We start from the raw sequence: 16,022 nt of genomic DNA on the forward strand, positions 1-16,022 counted from the left end.
AACTACAGATCAATCACCTTAATGAGCATAGATGCAAAAATCTTAAATAAAATACTAGCAAAAAGACTCCAGCAAGTCATCACAAGGGTTATTCACTATGACCAGATAGGATTCATACCAGGAATATAAGGATGGTTCAATATTAGGAAAACCATCCACATAATTGACCATATTAACAAACAAACCGACAGAAATCACATGATTATTTTAATAGATGCAAAAAAAGCCTTTGACAAAATACAACACCCATTCTTATTGAAAACACTAGAAAGCATAGAGGAATAGATGGGCCTTTTCTAAAAATAATAAACACTCTATATCTAAAACCATCAGTAAACATCATCTGCAATGGGGAAAAACTAGAAGCCTTCCCAGTAAGATCAGTAGTGAAACATGGCCCATTATCACCTCTATTATTTAACATTGTGCTAGAAACACTAGCAGTAGCAATTAGAGAAGAAAAAGAAATTGAAGGTATTAAGATAGGCAATGAGGAGACCAAGCTATTGCTCTTTGTGGATGATTTGATGGTCTACTTAAAGGATCCTAAAGAATCAACTAAAAAGCTACTGGAAATACTCAACAACTTTAGCAAAGTTGCCGGATACAAAATAAACCCACATAAGTGGGCATTGCCCAGGCAGAAAAATCTGTCCTTGAAGACAGTTAGAATAGGTTTTTTTTAGAAATTTTAGGTAGGATTAAGATTTTAGGTATAGATTAGAGTAATAATCTCATTTCCTCCTTTCTAATTTCTATCTGAACTTCTTCTAAATTAAACTTAGTGTTTTTATCAAACTACTCTCCTCACATTTGTCAAACTCCTACCCAAAAATTAACCCTTAACACTAGGAGAATCAATTTCTCTTAATTGTGTTCCTGTAGTTGGAAATTACAAAACATAATTTTCCTTTGCTGCCATATTGGCCAATCTGCTAGGTGTGAGGTGGTATCATAAGAGTTGTTTTTATTTGCATTTCTCTAATCATGATGGATCATTTATTACTTATTGCCAGCCTAATTGATTAATTGATTTTTCTTATATGGAACCCAGGTTCCCGAATTTTCTAACTCACTTTTACAAAAGGTGACTTAACTTCCTATTTCCCTGAGAAAACTGAAGCCTTCTGATGGGAGCTCCCTCAACTAAGTCAAGTCCTTTCCCCTCTCTATAAAGTGACCTCTATAAAATGAGGTCACTAAGTTAGATGACCTTAAGGGTCTTCTGATTACACAGCCATGAGCTCATCCTATTTTCTGAATATGATATTTGAATGTTTATTATTATAATTAAACTGGGAAGGCCATCCCTGCTAAACTTTTTATCTCTCCAAACAGAATGTTCTGTATATACATGATAGGCTCTGAATATAGACCCTGAACACTTCTAAAATTTCTTGTGGATTTGAATCAAAGCATGAGAGTAAACAGATAAGAGTCAGCTATAGGTGCTAAGACCAGATTGTCCTTACCTGAGTTGAGATGGCGAAGAAGGATGAAGCACAAGATGGTAAAGAGTTGAATGGTTCTCCTGGAAAACATGGCCTCCATTCTAGTGTCCAGAGCCAGTTAGTCAGGTGAGGTACTTAGAATAAGCAGAAGAGAAAATTAAAGCAATCATTAGGAGATACTTTTATATGACAATAATCTGATAATCCAGGTGAACTAGATGAATATTTACAAAAATGTAATTTCCTAGATTAACAAAAGAAGAAATAAGAGTACTTAAAAATTCCATCTCAGAAAAAGAAATTGAATAAGTCATCAATGAATTCCCCAAGAAAAATTCCCCAAGGCCAGATGTATTCACAAGTGAATTCTATCAAACATGTAAAGAGCAATTAAACCCAATACGATATAAGCTATTTGACAAAGAAAGCAAAAAAGGAATCCTACCAAGTTCTTTTTATGACACAAATATGGCACTGATATCTAAGGCAGGAAGACCAAAAACAGAGAAAGAAAATTACTTTCTTTATTTCTTTAATGAACATTGATGCAAAAATCTTAAAGTACTAGCAAAGAGGTTTAAAATCAACATATTATAAGAATCAATCACTATGACCAAGTAGGATTTATACCAAGAATGCAAGACTGGTTTAATATTAGAAAAACCATAGACATAATTGATCATATCAATAATCAAACTAACAGAAATCACATGATTATCTCAATGGATGCGGAAAAAGCCTTTGACAAAATACAACATCCATTCCTATTGAAAACACTAGAAAGCATAGGAATAAAAACACCTCTCCTTAAAATAATAAGTAGTATTTATTTAAAACCATCAGCAAGTTAAATCTGCAATGGGGATAAGTTAGAAGCTTTCCCAATAAGATCAGGAGTGAAGCAAGGCTGCCCATTATTACCATTATTATTTAATATAGTACTAGAAATGCTAGCTTTAGCAATTAGAGAAGAAAAAGACATTGAAGGAATTAAATTAGACAATAAAGAAACTAAACAATTAGCCTTTGTGGATAATATGATAGTATACTTAGAGAATCCTAGAAAATCAACTAAAAAACTAGTTGAAATAATTAATAACTTTAGCAGAGTTGCAGGATACAAAATAAACACTCATAAATCATCAGCATTTCTATATGTTTCCAACAAAACTCAGAAGCAAGAGTTAGAAAGAGAAAGTCCATTTAAAATCACCCTAGACAATATTAAATACTTAGGAATCTTTCTGCCAAGACAAACACAGGAACTTTATGAACACAACTATAAAACACTCTCCACACAATTAAAACTAGATCTAAACAATTGGGGAAACTTTGATTACTCATGGATAGGATGAGCAAACATAATAAAAATGATAATTCTACTCAAATTAATTTACTTATTTAGTGCCATACCCATGGAACTACCAAAAAATCTTTTTACTGAATTAGAAAAAACCATAACAAAGTTCATTTGGAACAACAAAAGATCAAGGATATGCAGGGAAATAATGAAAAAATGCAAAGGAAGTTGGCCTTTCAGTCCCAGATCTCAAACTATACTATAAAGCAGTGGTCATCAAAACAATATGGTACTAAGAGACAGAAAGGAGGATCAGTGGAATAGACTTGGGATAAGTGACCTCAGCAAGACAGTCTATGATAAGCCCAAAGATCCCAGTTTTGGGGACCAAAATGCACTATTTGATAAAAATTGCTGGGAAAATTGGCAGACAGTATGGTAGAGATTAAGTTTAGATCAACATCTCACACCCTACACCAAGATAAATTCAGAATTGTTGAATGACTTGAATATAAATAAGGAAACTATAAGTAAATTAGGCAAACACAGAATAGTATACATGCCAGATCTTTGGGAAAGGAAGGATTTTAAGACCAAGCAAGAGTTAGAAAAAAAATCACAAAATGTAAAATAAATAATTTTATTACATTAAATTAAAAAGGTTTTGTAGGAACAAAATCAATGCAACCAAAATTAGAAGGTAAGCGACAAATTGGGATAAAATCTTCATAACAAAATACTCTGACAAAGGTCTAATTACTCAAATTTATAAAGAACTAAATCAATTGTACAAAAAAAAATTAAGCCATTCTCCAATTTATAAATGGGCAAGGGACACAAATGGGCAATTTTCAGTTAATAAAACCAAAACTATTAATAAGCACATGAAAAAGTGTTCTAAATCTCTTATAATCATGCAGGCCCGATCATGGCTATACACATGACAGTCGAGCTGTGAAGTACCTGTTTGAGATTCTCAGTGGTTTTGATAATGAGCAGCAGAGATTATTTCTTCAGTTTGTGACTGGTAGCCCAAGATTGCCTGTAGGAGGCTTCCGAAGTTTGAATCCTCCTTTGACAATTGTCCGCAAGACCTTTGAGTCAACAGAAAATCCAGATGACTTCTTGCCCTCAGTAATGACTTGTGTGAACTATCTCAAGTTGCCAGACTATTCAAGTATTGAGATAATGCGTGAAAAACTGTTGATAGCTGCCAGAGAGGGGCAGCAGTCATTCCATCTTTCCTGATCACAATGAAAAATGCAATGTCTGCCTGTTACAGCAAAAGAGAAAAAAAATCATGATTTCTTTTCTAAATGTATCACCTGAGTCAAGGAAACGTGTTACTCCTTCTTGTAGAAAAACGGCTTGCAGATTATAAAAGAGACACTTGGTTGATATTTCTTAACGGCCCCATGGACTTAAAAGTGATCAGGCCCTAAAAAAAAAAGTTGTTGTGACAAGGTTTCTTTAGCAAGTTCTTGTTTAAATTATCATTTATTTGATGAGTGAAGTTTTTAAACTTGCTTTGCTGTGTGAAATTTAAAAAGGGATGTTTTTCCAGGCTGGAACAATAAATGTCGCTGTGCAGTTTAAAAAAAAATAAATGCAAATAAAACAGAGATGCAAATAAAAACAACTCTGAGGTATCACCTCACACCTAGAAGATGGGCTAACATGACAGCAAAGGAAAGTAATGAATGCTGGAGGGGATGTGGCAAAGTTGGGACATTAATGCATTGCTGGTGGAGTTGTGAATTAATCCAGCCTTTATGGAGGGCAATTTGGAACTATGCCCAAAGGGTGCTAAAAGACTGTCTGCCCTTTAATCCAGCCATAGCACTGCTGGGTTTGTACCCCAAAGAGATAATAAGGAAAAAGACCTGTACTAGAATATTCATAGCTATACTCTTTATGGTGGCAAAAAATTGGAAAATGTGGGGATGCCCTTCATTGGCTGAACAAATTGTGGTATCTGTTGGTGATGGAATACTATTGTGCTCAAAGGAATAATAAACTGGAAGAATTCCATGTGAACTGGAAAGACCTCCAGGAACTGATGCAGAGTGAAAAGAGCAGAACTAGGAGAACATTATACACAGATACTGATACACTGTGGTATTGAATGTAATGGACTTCTCCATTATTGGCAATGCAGTGATCCTGAACAACTAGGAGGTATTTACATGAAAGAACACTATCCACATTCAGAGGAAAAACTGTGGGTGTAGAAACACAGAAGGAAAACAACTGCTTAATTACATGGATTGAGGGGATATGACTGGGGATGTAGACTAAATGATCATCTTAGTGCAAACGTCAACAACATGGAAATAGGTTCTGATCAAGGACACATGTAAAACCCAGTGGAATTGTGCATCGGCTACGGGAAGGGGTGGGAGAAGGGGAGGGCGGGAAAGAATATGATTCATATAACCAAGGAATAATGTTCTAAATCGACTAAATAAATTTTCAAAAAAAAAAAGAATATAACTGAAGAAAATGAGAATTCCTAATCCTTTAATTAAGACCCCAGTTAATAGAATTAACCAATATTTCATCACAAGAAGTGATTCATCTGGGACTGATTAATTAGTGATTAAAAGAATTTTGGTAAGATTAGTAGAATCCTAGGAATTATATTTTATAAAGGAAGTTTTAATTATGCACTAAATCTAACTACTTCCTCTTTTTACTGTAACTCTGTCAATCACATGAGGCATGTCCAAATGATGAGTGGTGGGGGACATGGAAGTATGCTGACTCCTTGACCAAGGGACATTGCTAGTATGAAATATGAAAGAGCATCTTAATCAGGCTGGATTCAATAAGAACCTGAGACACCTCTTCAAGAACCTAGCACCCAGTCATTGCTAGAAAATATATCTCCTGCCCATTGTCACAGAATATACTTCATGTCATGAGTAACTCATCTAGGATTGCTGATTGACTTTTGGGTGGGATCTTGAGTGATGTAATGTTAAGAGTATAAAAAAGGGAGAAAACCTTCATTCAGTTGTCTTAGATCAGGAGGAAAACCTAATGATCCAGTTTTGCTGAGACAATAATCTTTCTGAATAAACCTGATTATTGGCTTGGAGTATTGCCTCTTTGTTTACTTACAGATTGACTGAAAATATCCATCACAAGCTCCATTCTTACCATGTTAACAAAACTAGATTTGACCAAATATGTCTGCAGACAGCATCACATATCCTTGATTTCCTCCATTAGGATAAATGATGGAAGACAAATTTGAACAGAGCTAACTTGATTTCTCCATCTAGATCAGCAGGGACTGTTCACTTATTAGTTGTTTATTTTTATTTTAAATTTATTTATTTACTTAGAATATTTTTCCATGGTTACATGATTCATGATTTTTCCCACCCCTCTTCCCTCCCACTTCCTAGAACTACCAAGCAGTCCCATTGGGTTATGCATGTATCATTGTTCAAAACCTATTTCCATATTATTCATATTTGTAATAGAGTGAATTTTTAAAGCCAAACCCCCAATCATATCTCCATCAAATCACATGATTCATCCTATATTTTTCTTCTGCATTTCTACTCCTACAGTTCTTTCTCTGGATGTGGATATTGTTCTTTCTCATAAGTTCCTCTGGATTGTCCTGAATCATTGCATTGCTGCTAGTAGAAAAGTCCATTATATTTGATTGTGCCATAATGTATCAATCTCTGTGTACAATGTTCTCCTAGTTCTGCTCCTCTCACTCTGCATCAGTTCCTGGAGGTTGTTCCAGTGTCCATGGAATTCCTCCACTTTATTATTCCTCTGAGCACAATTCCATCACAAACATATACCACAATTTGTTCAGTCATTCCCCAATTAAAGGGCATCTCCTCATTTTCCAATTTTTTGCCACCACAAAGAGCGCATCTATGAATATTTCTGTACAAGTACTTTTCCCTATTATCTCTCTGGGGTATAATCCCAGCAGTGGTATGGCTGGATCAAAGGCCAGGCAGTCTTTTAAAGCCCTTTGGGTATAATTCCAAATTGCCTTCCAGAATGGTTGGATCAATTCACAATACACCAGCAATGCATTAACATCCCAATTTTGCCAAATCCCTTCCAACATTGTGAGAGAATTTTGAGAGAAAAGTCCCCTACCCCATTTTATGAGGATTAGATTTTAATGTTAGCAATAGTTTTGAGTTAATCATAATTGTAATTTTAAGATGAGGTAATTAATGCTATCATAAGTGATAATATTAGTAAGTTTGTGATTATTTTAGTATAAGTATATAGGTTGTGAATTAAGTAAATAACTGCCTAAGTGTCAACGTCACTGTAAGCCTTAACCTTCAAATTTACTATATCATGCACCCTCAACAATCATGGCTTTGAACTTGTGACTTGGTCTTCAGGCTCTCCATCCCTCCCTTGTCTATCAAGTGATATTTTTTTTCTACCAACAAGAAGTATTTCCTGATTACTTCAACCAATCCACATCTCTCTATTTTTATCACTGTCCTGAATGATTTTGGTACTGGTATGAAAGATATCTAAATCTTTGGGGTATATAAGAAGATCTCTCAGAATGCTCAGGGTCTCTTGATCTTGATCAGTAGTCTGGCTTTATTTCTTTTATAGCTAGTGTTAGAGGAATTTTCTTAATCTCCCTGTGTCTCTTTAAGAGGCAGGAACAGACAGATTTCTAAGTAAGAGTGAGCCAGAGCTGAAGATTCCATTACATACCAGATGAGGAAGATATATATGAAGAGGCAATTGAGAGTTGAGGAACTCTTTTGCCTTGGGATTTCCTAGAGGGCAGGAGCTCTGTTTCTGTCTCTGAGACAGGCAATTTTACTGCTGACAGTTGGAATAGAGAAACGGATTTAAGGGGATTGTAGGTGATTAATGTTTATTGATTAGCTTAGGTAGCTAGGCAGGGGATAAATTTAGGTACACAGTGTAGATATTTAGGCCTGGCCTGGCATTGCCCAAGCAGAAAAATCTGTCCTTGAAGACAGTTAGATTAGATTTTTTTTAGAAATTTTAGGTAGGATTAAGATTTTAGGTATAGATTAGAGTAATAATCTCACTTTCCTCCTTCTAATTTCTATCTAAACTTCTTCTAAATTAAACTTAGTGTTTTTATTAAACTGCTCTTCTCACTTTTGTCAAACACCTACCCAAAAATCAACCCTTAACACTAGGAGAATCAATTTCTCTTAATTGTGTTCCTGTAGTTGGAAATTACAAAACATAATTTTCCTTTGCTGCCATATTGGCCAATCTGCTAGGTGTGAGGTGGTATCATAAGAGTTGTTTTTATTTGCATTTCTCTAATCATGATGGATCATTTATTACTTATTGCCAGCCTAATTGATTAATTGATTTTTCTTATATGGAACCCAGGTTCCCGAATTTTCTAACTCACTTTTACAAAAGGTGACTTAACTTCCTATTTCCCTGAGAAAACTGAAGCCTTCTGATGGGAGCTCCCTCAACCAAGTCAAGTCCTTTCCCCTCTCTAGACCTATAAAATGAGGTCACTAAGTTAGATGACCTTAAGGGTCTTCTGATTACACAGCCATGAGCTCATCCTATTTTCTGAATATGATATTTGAATGTTTGTTATTATTATTAAACTGGGAAGGCCATCCCTGCTAAACTTTTTATCTCTCCAAACAGAATGTTCTGTATATACATGATAGGCTCTGAATATAGACCCTGAACACTTCTAAAATTTCTTGTGGATTTGAATCAAAGCATGAGAGTAAACAGATAAGAGTCAGCTATAGGTGCTAAGACCAGATTGTCCTTACCTGAGTTGAGATGGCGAAGAAGGATGAAGCACAAGATGGTAAAGAGTTGAATGGTTCTCCTGGAAAACATGGCTTCCATTCTAGTGTCCAGAGACAGTTAGTCAGGCAGGTACTTAGAATAAGCAGAAGAGAAAATTAAAGCAATCATTAGGAGATACTTTTATATGACAATAATCTGATAATCCAGGTGAACTAGATGAATATTTACAAAAATGTAATTTCCTAGATTAACAAAAGAAGAAATAAGAGTACTTAAAAATCCCATCTCAGAAAAAGAAATTGAATAAGTCATCAATGAACTCCCCAAGAAAAATTCCCCAAGGCCAGATGTATTCACAAGTGAATTCTATCAAACATGTAAAGAGCAATTAAACCCAATACGATATAAGCTATTTGACAAAGAAAGCAAAAAAGGAATCCTACCAAGTTCTTTTTATGACACAAATATGGCACTGATATCTAAGGCAGGAAGACCAAAAACAGAGAAAGAAAATTACTTTCTTTATTTCTTTAATGAACATTGATGCAAAAATCTTAAAGTACTAGCAAAGAGGTTTAAAATCAATATATTATAAGAATCAATCACTATGACCAAGTAGGATTTATACCAAGAACGCAAGACTGGTTTAATATTAGAAAAACCATAGACATAATTGATCATATCAATAATCAAACTAACAGAAATCACATGATTATCTCAATGGATGCGGAAAAAGCCTTTGACAAAATACAACATCCATTCCTATTGAAAACACTAGAAAGCATAGGAATAAAAACACCTCTCCTTAAAATAATAAGTAGTATTTATTTAAAACCATCAGCAAGTTAAATCTGCAAAGGGGATAAGTTAGAAGCCTTCCCAATAAGATCAGGAGTGAAGCAAGGCTGCCCATTATTACCATTATTATTTAATATTGTACTAGAAATGCTAGCTTTAGCAATTAGAGAAGAAAAAGACATTGAAGGAATTAAATTAGACAATAAGGAAACTAAATGATTAGCCTTTGTGGATAATATGATGGTATACTTAGAGAATCCTAGAAAATCAACTAAAAAACTAGTTGAAATAATTAATAACTTTAGCAGAGTTGCGGGATACAAAATAAACACACATAAATCATCAGCATTTCTGTTTCCCACAAAACTCAGCAGCAAGAGTTAGAAAGAAAAATTCCATTTAAATTCACTCCAGACAATATAAAATACTTGGGAATCTATTTGCCATGACAAACACAGAAATTATATGAACACATTTCAAAATACTTTTCATATAAATAGTTAGATCTAAATAATTGGAAGAACGTTAATTTTTCATGTTTTGGCCAAGCTAATATAATAAAAATGACAATCCTACATAAATTAATTTACTTATTCAGTGCCATACCAATAAAACTACCAAAAAACTATTTTATAGAACTAGAAAAATAATACAAAATTCATTTGGAAGAGCAAAATGTCAAGAATACCCAGGAAACTAATAAAAAAAATGAAGGATGGTGGCCTAGCAATAATGGATCTTTAATTATAATGTGGTAATCATAATAACAATATTGTACTGGCTAAGAAATAGAAAGTTTGGATCAATGGAAATTGAGTAGAGGTAAATGACCTCAGCAATCTAGTGTTTGACAAACCCAAAGATTCAAGCTTCTGGGATAAAAACTCACTATTTGACAAAAATTGCTGGGAAATTTGGAAAAAATAAGTTTAGATCAGTATCTCATACCCTATGCCAAGATAAAGTCAAAATGGGTATAAGATTTAAACATAAAAACTGATAAGTAAATTTGGGGAACCTAGAATAGTTTACCTGTCAGGCCTATGAAGAAGGGACATTACAAGATATAAAATGAATAATTTTTATTATATTAAATTTTAAAAAATTTGTACAAACAAAACCAATGGAACCAGGATTAGAAGAGAGACAACTGAGGGAAATGATTTATAACAAATTTCTCTGATAATGGTCTCATTTCTCAAATATATAAAGAACTAAGTCAAATTTGGAAAAAATCTAAGTCATTCCCCAATTAATTGTCAAAGGATTCATAGGCAGTTTTCAGAAGAAGAAATCAAAGTTAACAATAACTATATGAAAAAATATTCCAAATCCTTCTTGATTAGAGAAATGCAAATTAAAATAACTCTGAAGTATATACCACCTCATACCTATCAGATAGGTCAATATAATAGAAAGTAAAATGATAAATGTTGGAGGGACACTCAAATTTGGGACACTAATGCATCGCAGGTGGAGTTGCGAACTTATCCAACCATTCTGGAGGGCAATGTGGAATTATTCCCAAAGGGCTATAAAAGAATGTATACTTTTTAATCCAGTAATACCACTACTAGGTCTGTATCCCAAAGAGATAAGAAAAAATGGGAAAGGACCTGTTTGTACAAAAAATATTTAGAACTGCTCTTTTTGTGGTGGCAAAGTATTGGAAACTAAAGGGATGTACCTCAATTGGGGAATGGCTGAACAAATTGTGGTATATGATGGTGATGGAATACTCTTGTGCTACAAGGAATGATGAACAGGAAGATTTCAGAAAGAGCTGGAAAGACCTAGATAAACTGATGCAGAGTGAAATAAGCAGAACCAAGAGAACATTATAGACAGTAACTGCAATATTGTGGAATGATCATATGTAATAGACTTTGCTACTAATAGCAACACAATAATCCAGGACAATTATGAGGAAATTATGCAAATGAATACTATCCACCTCCAGAGAAAAAAATGTTGGAGTAGGAACGTAGATGAAAGCATATGATTACTTGTTTATTTGGGTATGTATTTTGGGTTTTGGTTCTATGAGATTACTCAGAAAAATGAGTAATATATAGATGTGTTTTGCACAATAATACATGTATAACTCAGATCAAATTGCTTGTCATTTCCAGGAGGGGGAAGGGAAGAAGGGAGGGAGATAATATGGATCACAGAACTTTAGAAAACCTATGTGGAAATTTGTTATAACAATAAAAAATCCAAATTTGAAAAGTAAAACTAAAATTTTAAAATCTCTTCCATAATTTCCTATTTCAGTATCTCATTATGGTGTATGAATGACTCAGCATTACACAAAGCTGTGCTAGTAGAAAGAGCACAAACTGGCAGATTCTACTTGTACTGGTCAGTAAGAGCCTTGCTCCTCCCCCTTTTCATCACAGGAGGCACAGAATGCCAGAATGCCTTACAGAAGATTAGCCATCATGGAGGGTTTGTTTTTTTTAAAACCCTTACCTTCCGTCTTGGAGTCAATACTGTATATTGGCTCCAAGGCAGAAGAGTGGTAAGGGCTAGGCAATGGGGGTCAAGTGACTTGCCCAGAGTCACACAGCTGGGAAGTATCTGAGGCCAGATTTGAACCCAGGACCTCCCATCTCTAGGCTGGCTCTCAATCCACTGAGCCACCCAACTGCCCCCCCATGGATAGGTTTTGATCTTCATTATAGATCACATTTCATTGTCTTTTCCCCAACCCTTGAGCTCTTCCAACCTCTTTACTTTATTGAAGACACCACCATTCTTCTAGTTAGTCAGGCTTTCAGCATCACGGTCATTCTCTACTCCTCACTCCCCCTCCCTGCACAATTATGATCATTTGCACAATCTTACGATTTTGTAGCTCCACATGTTTCACATCTGACTTTTCCCTCTAATCGTCAGGCTTTTGGCACCTCTCACTTGGATCTCTACATGTTGTTGTTCCATCATTTCAGTACTGTCTGACTCTTTGTGAACCCATTTGTGGATTTTGGGAAAAGATATTGCAATAATTTGCCATTTCCTTCTCCAGCCCATTTTATAGATGAAGAAACTAAAGCAAACAGGATGAAGTGACTTGTCCAATCACATAGCCAATATATGTCTGAGGCCAGATTTGGACTCACAAAAATGAATGTTCCTGACTCCAGACCCAGGACTCTATCCACTGCACCATATAACTGCCCTGAACCTTCTTTTTCTGTAGTAGTCTCCCACATGATATTTGTAACTCTAGTTAATCCATCCTTTACACTGCCCCAAAATGATATTCCTAGAGTAGAGGTCTGATATGACACTGCCCCATTCAATGACTTCCTGTGATCACTATTGACACTAGAATAAAAGAACATTTCATCTTTTTTAAAACTTTTTTTTCACTGTTTTAAATAGTATACTTAATAACCACCACCAAAAATATTTTTTAAAATGCATTTTAAAAATACATGCAGAGGGCAGCTGGGTGGCTCACTGGATTGAGAGTCAGGCCTAGAGATGGGAGGTCCTGGGTTCAAATGTGGTCTCAGATACTTCCTAGCTGTGTGACCCTGGGCAAGTCACTTAACCCCCATTGCCTAGCCCTTACCACTCTTCTGCCTTGGAGCCAATACACAGTATTGACTCCAAAACAGAAGGTAAGGGTTTAAAAAAAATACATGCAAGGGGGCAGCTGGGTGGTTCAGTGGATTGAGAGCCAGGCCTAGAGACCTAGGTGGTCCTTGATTCAAATGTGACCTCAGACACTTTCCAGCTGTGTGACCCTGGGCAAGTCACTTAACCCTTCTTGCCTAGCCCTTACCACTCTTCTGCCTTGGAACCAATACACGTTATTGATTCCAATGTGGAAGGTAAAGGTTTAAAATATATATATATGCAAAACCACATACTCCACATTGTTTGTAATTTATTTTAAAATATGTAACTTATATGTGTGTGATAACATAAACACCCTTTTCTATTGAGTTCTCTTTGGATTTGTTTTACTTTGATACCTTTTTCTTTTGATTTTGTGGCTATTATTTTTTTAATGTAACCATAGTATGAATTATCCTTATTCTCTTTTCTTCTCTTAATCTCTTCATAAATTTATATTTCCAATATTTATCATTTCTCATTACATAATATAATCCATTACATTCAAATATTTCAATCTAGTCAGTCATTTCTCCCAATCACTGCATTATTATTTCCAGTTATTTTGTCATTCCAAGGAAAGCTTCCATGAATTTTTTCAAGCATGCATGGCTTTTTATCCTCTCAATAATGCCCTTAGCACCTAATCTTAGTCAAAAGATCCCTAGGTCAAGGAGCATGAAGAGTTCATATCTCTTAATATAGATTTCCACCTTGTTTTCAAAAAAAAAAAAAGTCAAAGTTGCTCTAGCCATGTAATATCGGGCCTATTTCTTCATGTTCCTATCAACATTTAATTTGATAAACTTAACCCATCTGCTTCTCAGTTAACATTGTGGAAGAGAGAAATTATAAGAAAATGCATGCAAGGGACAGAAAGCTGAGGATGGATCATCTGTCAGCCAAATAAAGATTCCATTTGAATGTGACTGGGAAAAGCAGTTTGGAGCCAAGCCAACTATGACTGGGGGGGATTTGGGCTTTGGGCTGATGGTGGTGACTGAAGCTGAAGGCTTTTGCTGGCTGGCTGATTTGAAGAAAGAAGAGAAAGAAGAAAGACCATAGTCCTTATATCTCTATGACTGACTCTGTTTCACAATTGTGACTGATTGCCATTTCCTTCAATATCCTCCAACCAACACTCACTATAGAAAACAGGGAAACCCTACTCCTCTTACCTTATCCTCTACCCTTGTCCCGTCTTCCCCAAATAAACCCTTATCTGAGAAAAGAAGAGGAAAAAGTATTTCCTCTGAAACTTTACAACTCACCCTGAATGACTTGAGGGTGGCTGAAGAAAAGGGGGAGGAAAACGGGAGGAGGGTAGGCAAAACTTGATCCATTAATCATCTAGTATCAATCAAATATACACCCTCAGAAATATATCTATTACAACATACATCTTTTTAAAAAACTTTTAAAATACCTAGTTTTGTGTAAGCTTAAGCAGGAGGGCAAATAGCCTGGGTACACAGAAAAACCAAGCTGCAGGAGGGGAGAGCTTAGGAGTTAGAGAATTTTCCAGCTCTTCTGGAAACAGGAGTCATTGAAAACTGTTGTGTAATTTCTAAGCATAGGGACACAAAGTCTCCAAGAGAAAAAGAAATGTTTATTGCAAGAGGGCTTGTGGTGAGACCAAAAGACTCCAACCACTATAAGAGACCTTCCTATACCCAAAAAATATCACAACTTACATAGCAAGTTAAAAATAACCCAAGACCATGTTAAAAATAGAGCAGGATGAAATTAATTAAATAAGCATTTTCAATTTTAAAAAATAGAGCAGGACATACTTCTCATTGGTAGAGGAAGTCACTTGACATTGCCTTAGAAGGCACTTGGTAGACAAGGGAGGGAATGGGGGAGTCTGGATTAGGGACTCAAATGAAAAGACTGGGAGTTGTTGGGTGGCACCAGGCTTTGAAGCCAGGGTCAGCCCAAGTGATTCATACTGGATCACAAGTTCAAGACCATAATTATTGCAGAAGGCACTTGATATAGCAATTTTGAAGACTCAGGCCCCAAACTGAGTTCTTTACTAACAATGATTACCTATGCTAAAGCAGTTATTTACTTAATTCAAAAGCTTAATACTTATACTAAAATGCTCACAAAAGGCCTTCTGAAATCATCACTTATGCTAACATTATTTAGCTATCCTCAAATTACAATTATGATTATCTAAAGACTACTGCTATCATTAAAATCTAATCCTCAGATAAGGAGGTAGCGGATTTTTGACTGACAATCTATGTGTAGGTTTTCTAGTTAGCAGTTAGAAACTGCTGGCCAGAGCAGTGTAGGGGCCCCAAGGTTTCTCCAGAGTGGCTGTATAAACGCAGAAAGCAAGCTCTCAGCGAGGAAGTTTAAGAAAGTTAGAACTTCAGTGTGGCAGCTTACAGCAGTCCTTTTAAACATTTGTAGCCTTTCTCCCCTCCTAGGAAGGATAAGTTCACAGGAACTCCCCAATAGAGAAGCACCCTGAAAGTCTCCGGTTTCAGAGTGCTTTGGGGAAAGGAGGCTCACACACATCCCCTCCCTCCACTCTTCACCCAGTGACAACGGATCCTCTTTTTAGGCTGTTCCCAAAACTATTTGAGATTTTTGGTTGGTCCCTGGAGAATTGTGAGATTCTTACCTCAAATTGCTAGCCCCAGGGACTTCCTCCAGAGCTTCCCAAATCCATGTCTTTTTTGACCGGCAGCTCCCAACCTGAGAAGCTCGTGGACTGAAAGGCTAGTAAGGAAGAGGAGGATCAGGAAGAGGAGGAACAGGAAGTGGAGGAGCAAGTTAGTAAAAGTCTGCAGAAAAGAAAATGAACCAGCCCAAAGATAAGTACATTTGTCCAGATTTGTTTGTTTTTCATCCAGAGGAAGTGATGTCAGAAGTGGCTGGAACCCAGGCCTCTTTGGTGGGGCAGGGAGATCCCATGGCAATCACAAGACACAGGAGAAACATAAAGAGTACTTGAGGAACTCCATCCCGACCAAAGGAATTCACAGGACAAAGAAAGGATTAATTAAATTAATTAAAGAGACAACTTTGTAAACAATAGATTCTGCATT

At 35.8% G+C, this 16,022-nt stretch overlaps 1 protein-coding gene across 5 annotated transcripts in view; it reads right to left on the reverse strand.

Annotated features, from left to right (window-relative positions):
* Window positions 1-15,800, reverse strand: part of LOC103097073 (myelin-oligodendrocyte glycoprotein-like) — a 34,414-nt gene extending 18,614 nt beyond the window's left edge. The window contains exons 1-4 of one of the 5 annotated variants that reach the window (XM_056795027.1): window positions 15,596-15,800; window positions 8,550-8,661; window positions 3,715-4,189; window positions 1,473-1,585 (exon numbers count right to left, since the gene is read on the reverse strand). In XM_056795027.1, coding sequence (XP_056651005.1) covers window positions 1,473-1,551 — 79 coding nt within the window. In that variant the 5' untranslated portion in view covers window positions 1,552-1,585; window positions 3,715-4,189; window positions 8,550-8,661; window positions 15,596-15,800. The remainder of the gene's footprint in view (window positions 1-1,472; window positions 1,586-3,714; window positions 4,190-8,549; window positions 8,662-15,595) is intronic. The other 4 variants (XM_007491034.3, XM_056795025.1, XM_056795026.1 and 1 more) reach the window with 4 other exon arrangements.
* Between the last annotated feature and the right edge of the window lie 222 nt (window positions 15,801-16,022).

This window comes from Monodelphis domestica, chromosome 4 (genome assembly GCF_027887165.1).
Source record: "Monodelphis domestica isolate mMonDom1 chromosome 4, mMonDom1.pri, whole genome shotgun sequence".
NCBI lineage: Eukaryota > Metazoa > Chordata > Mammalia > Didelphimorphia > Didelphidae > Monodelphis > Monodelphis domestica.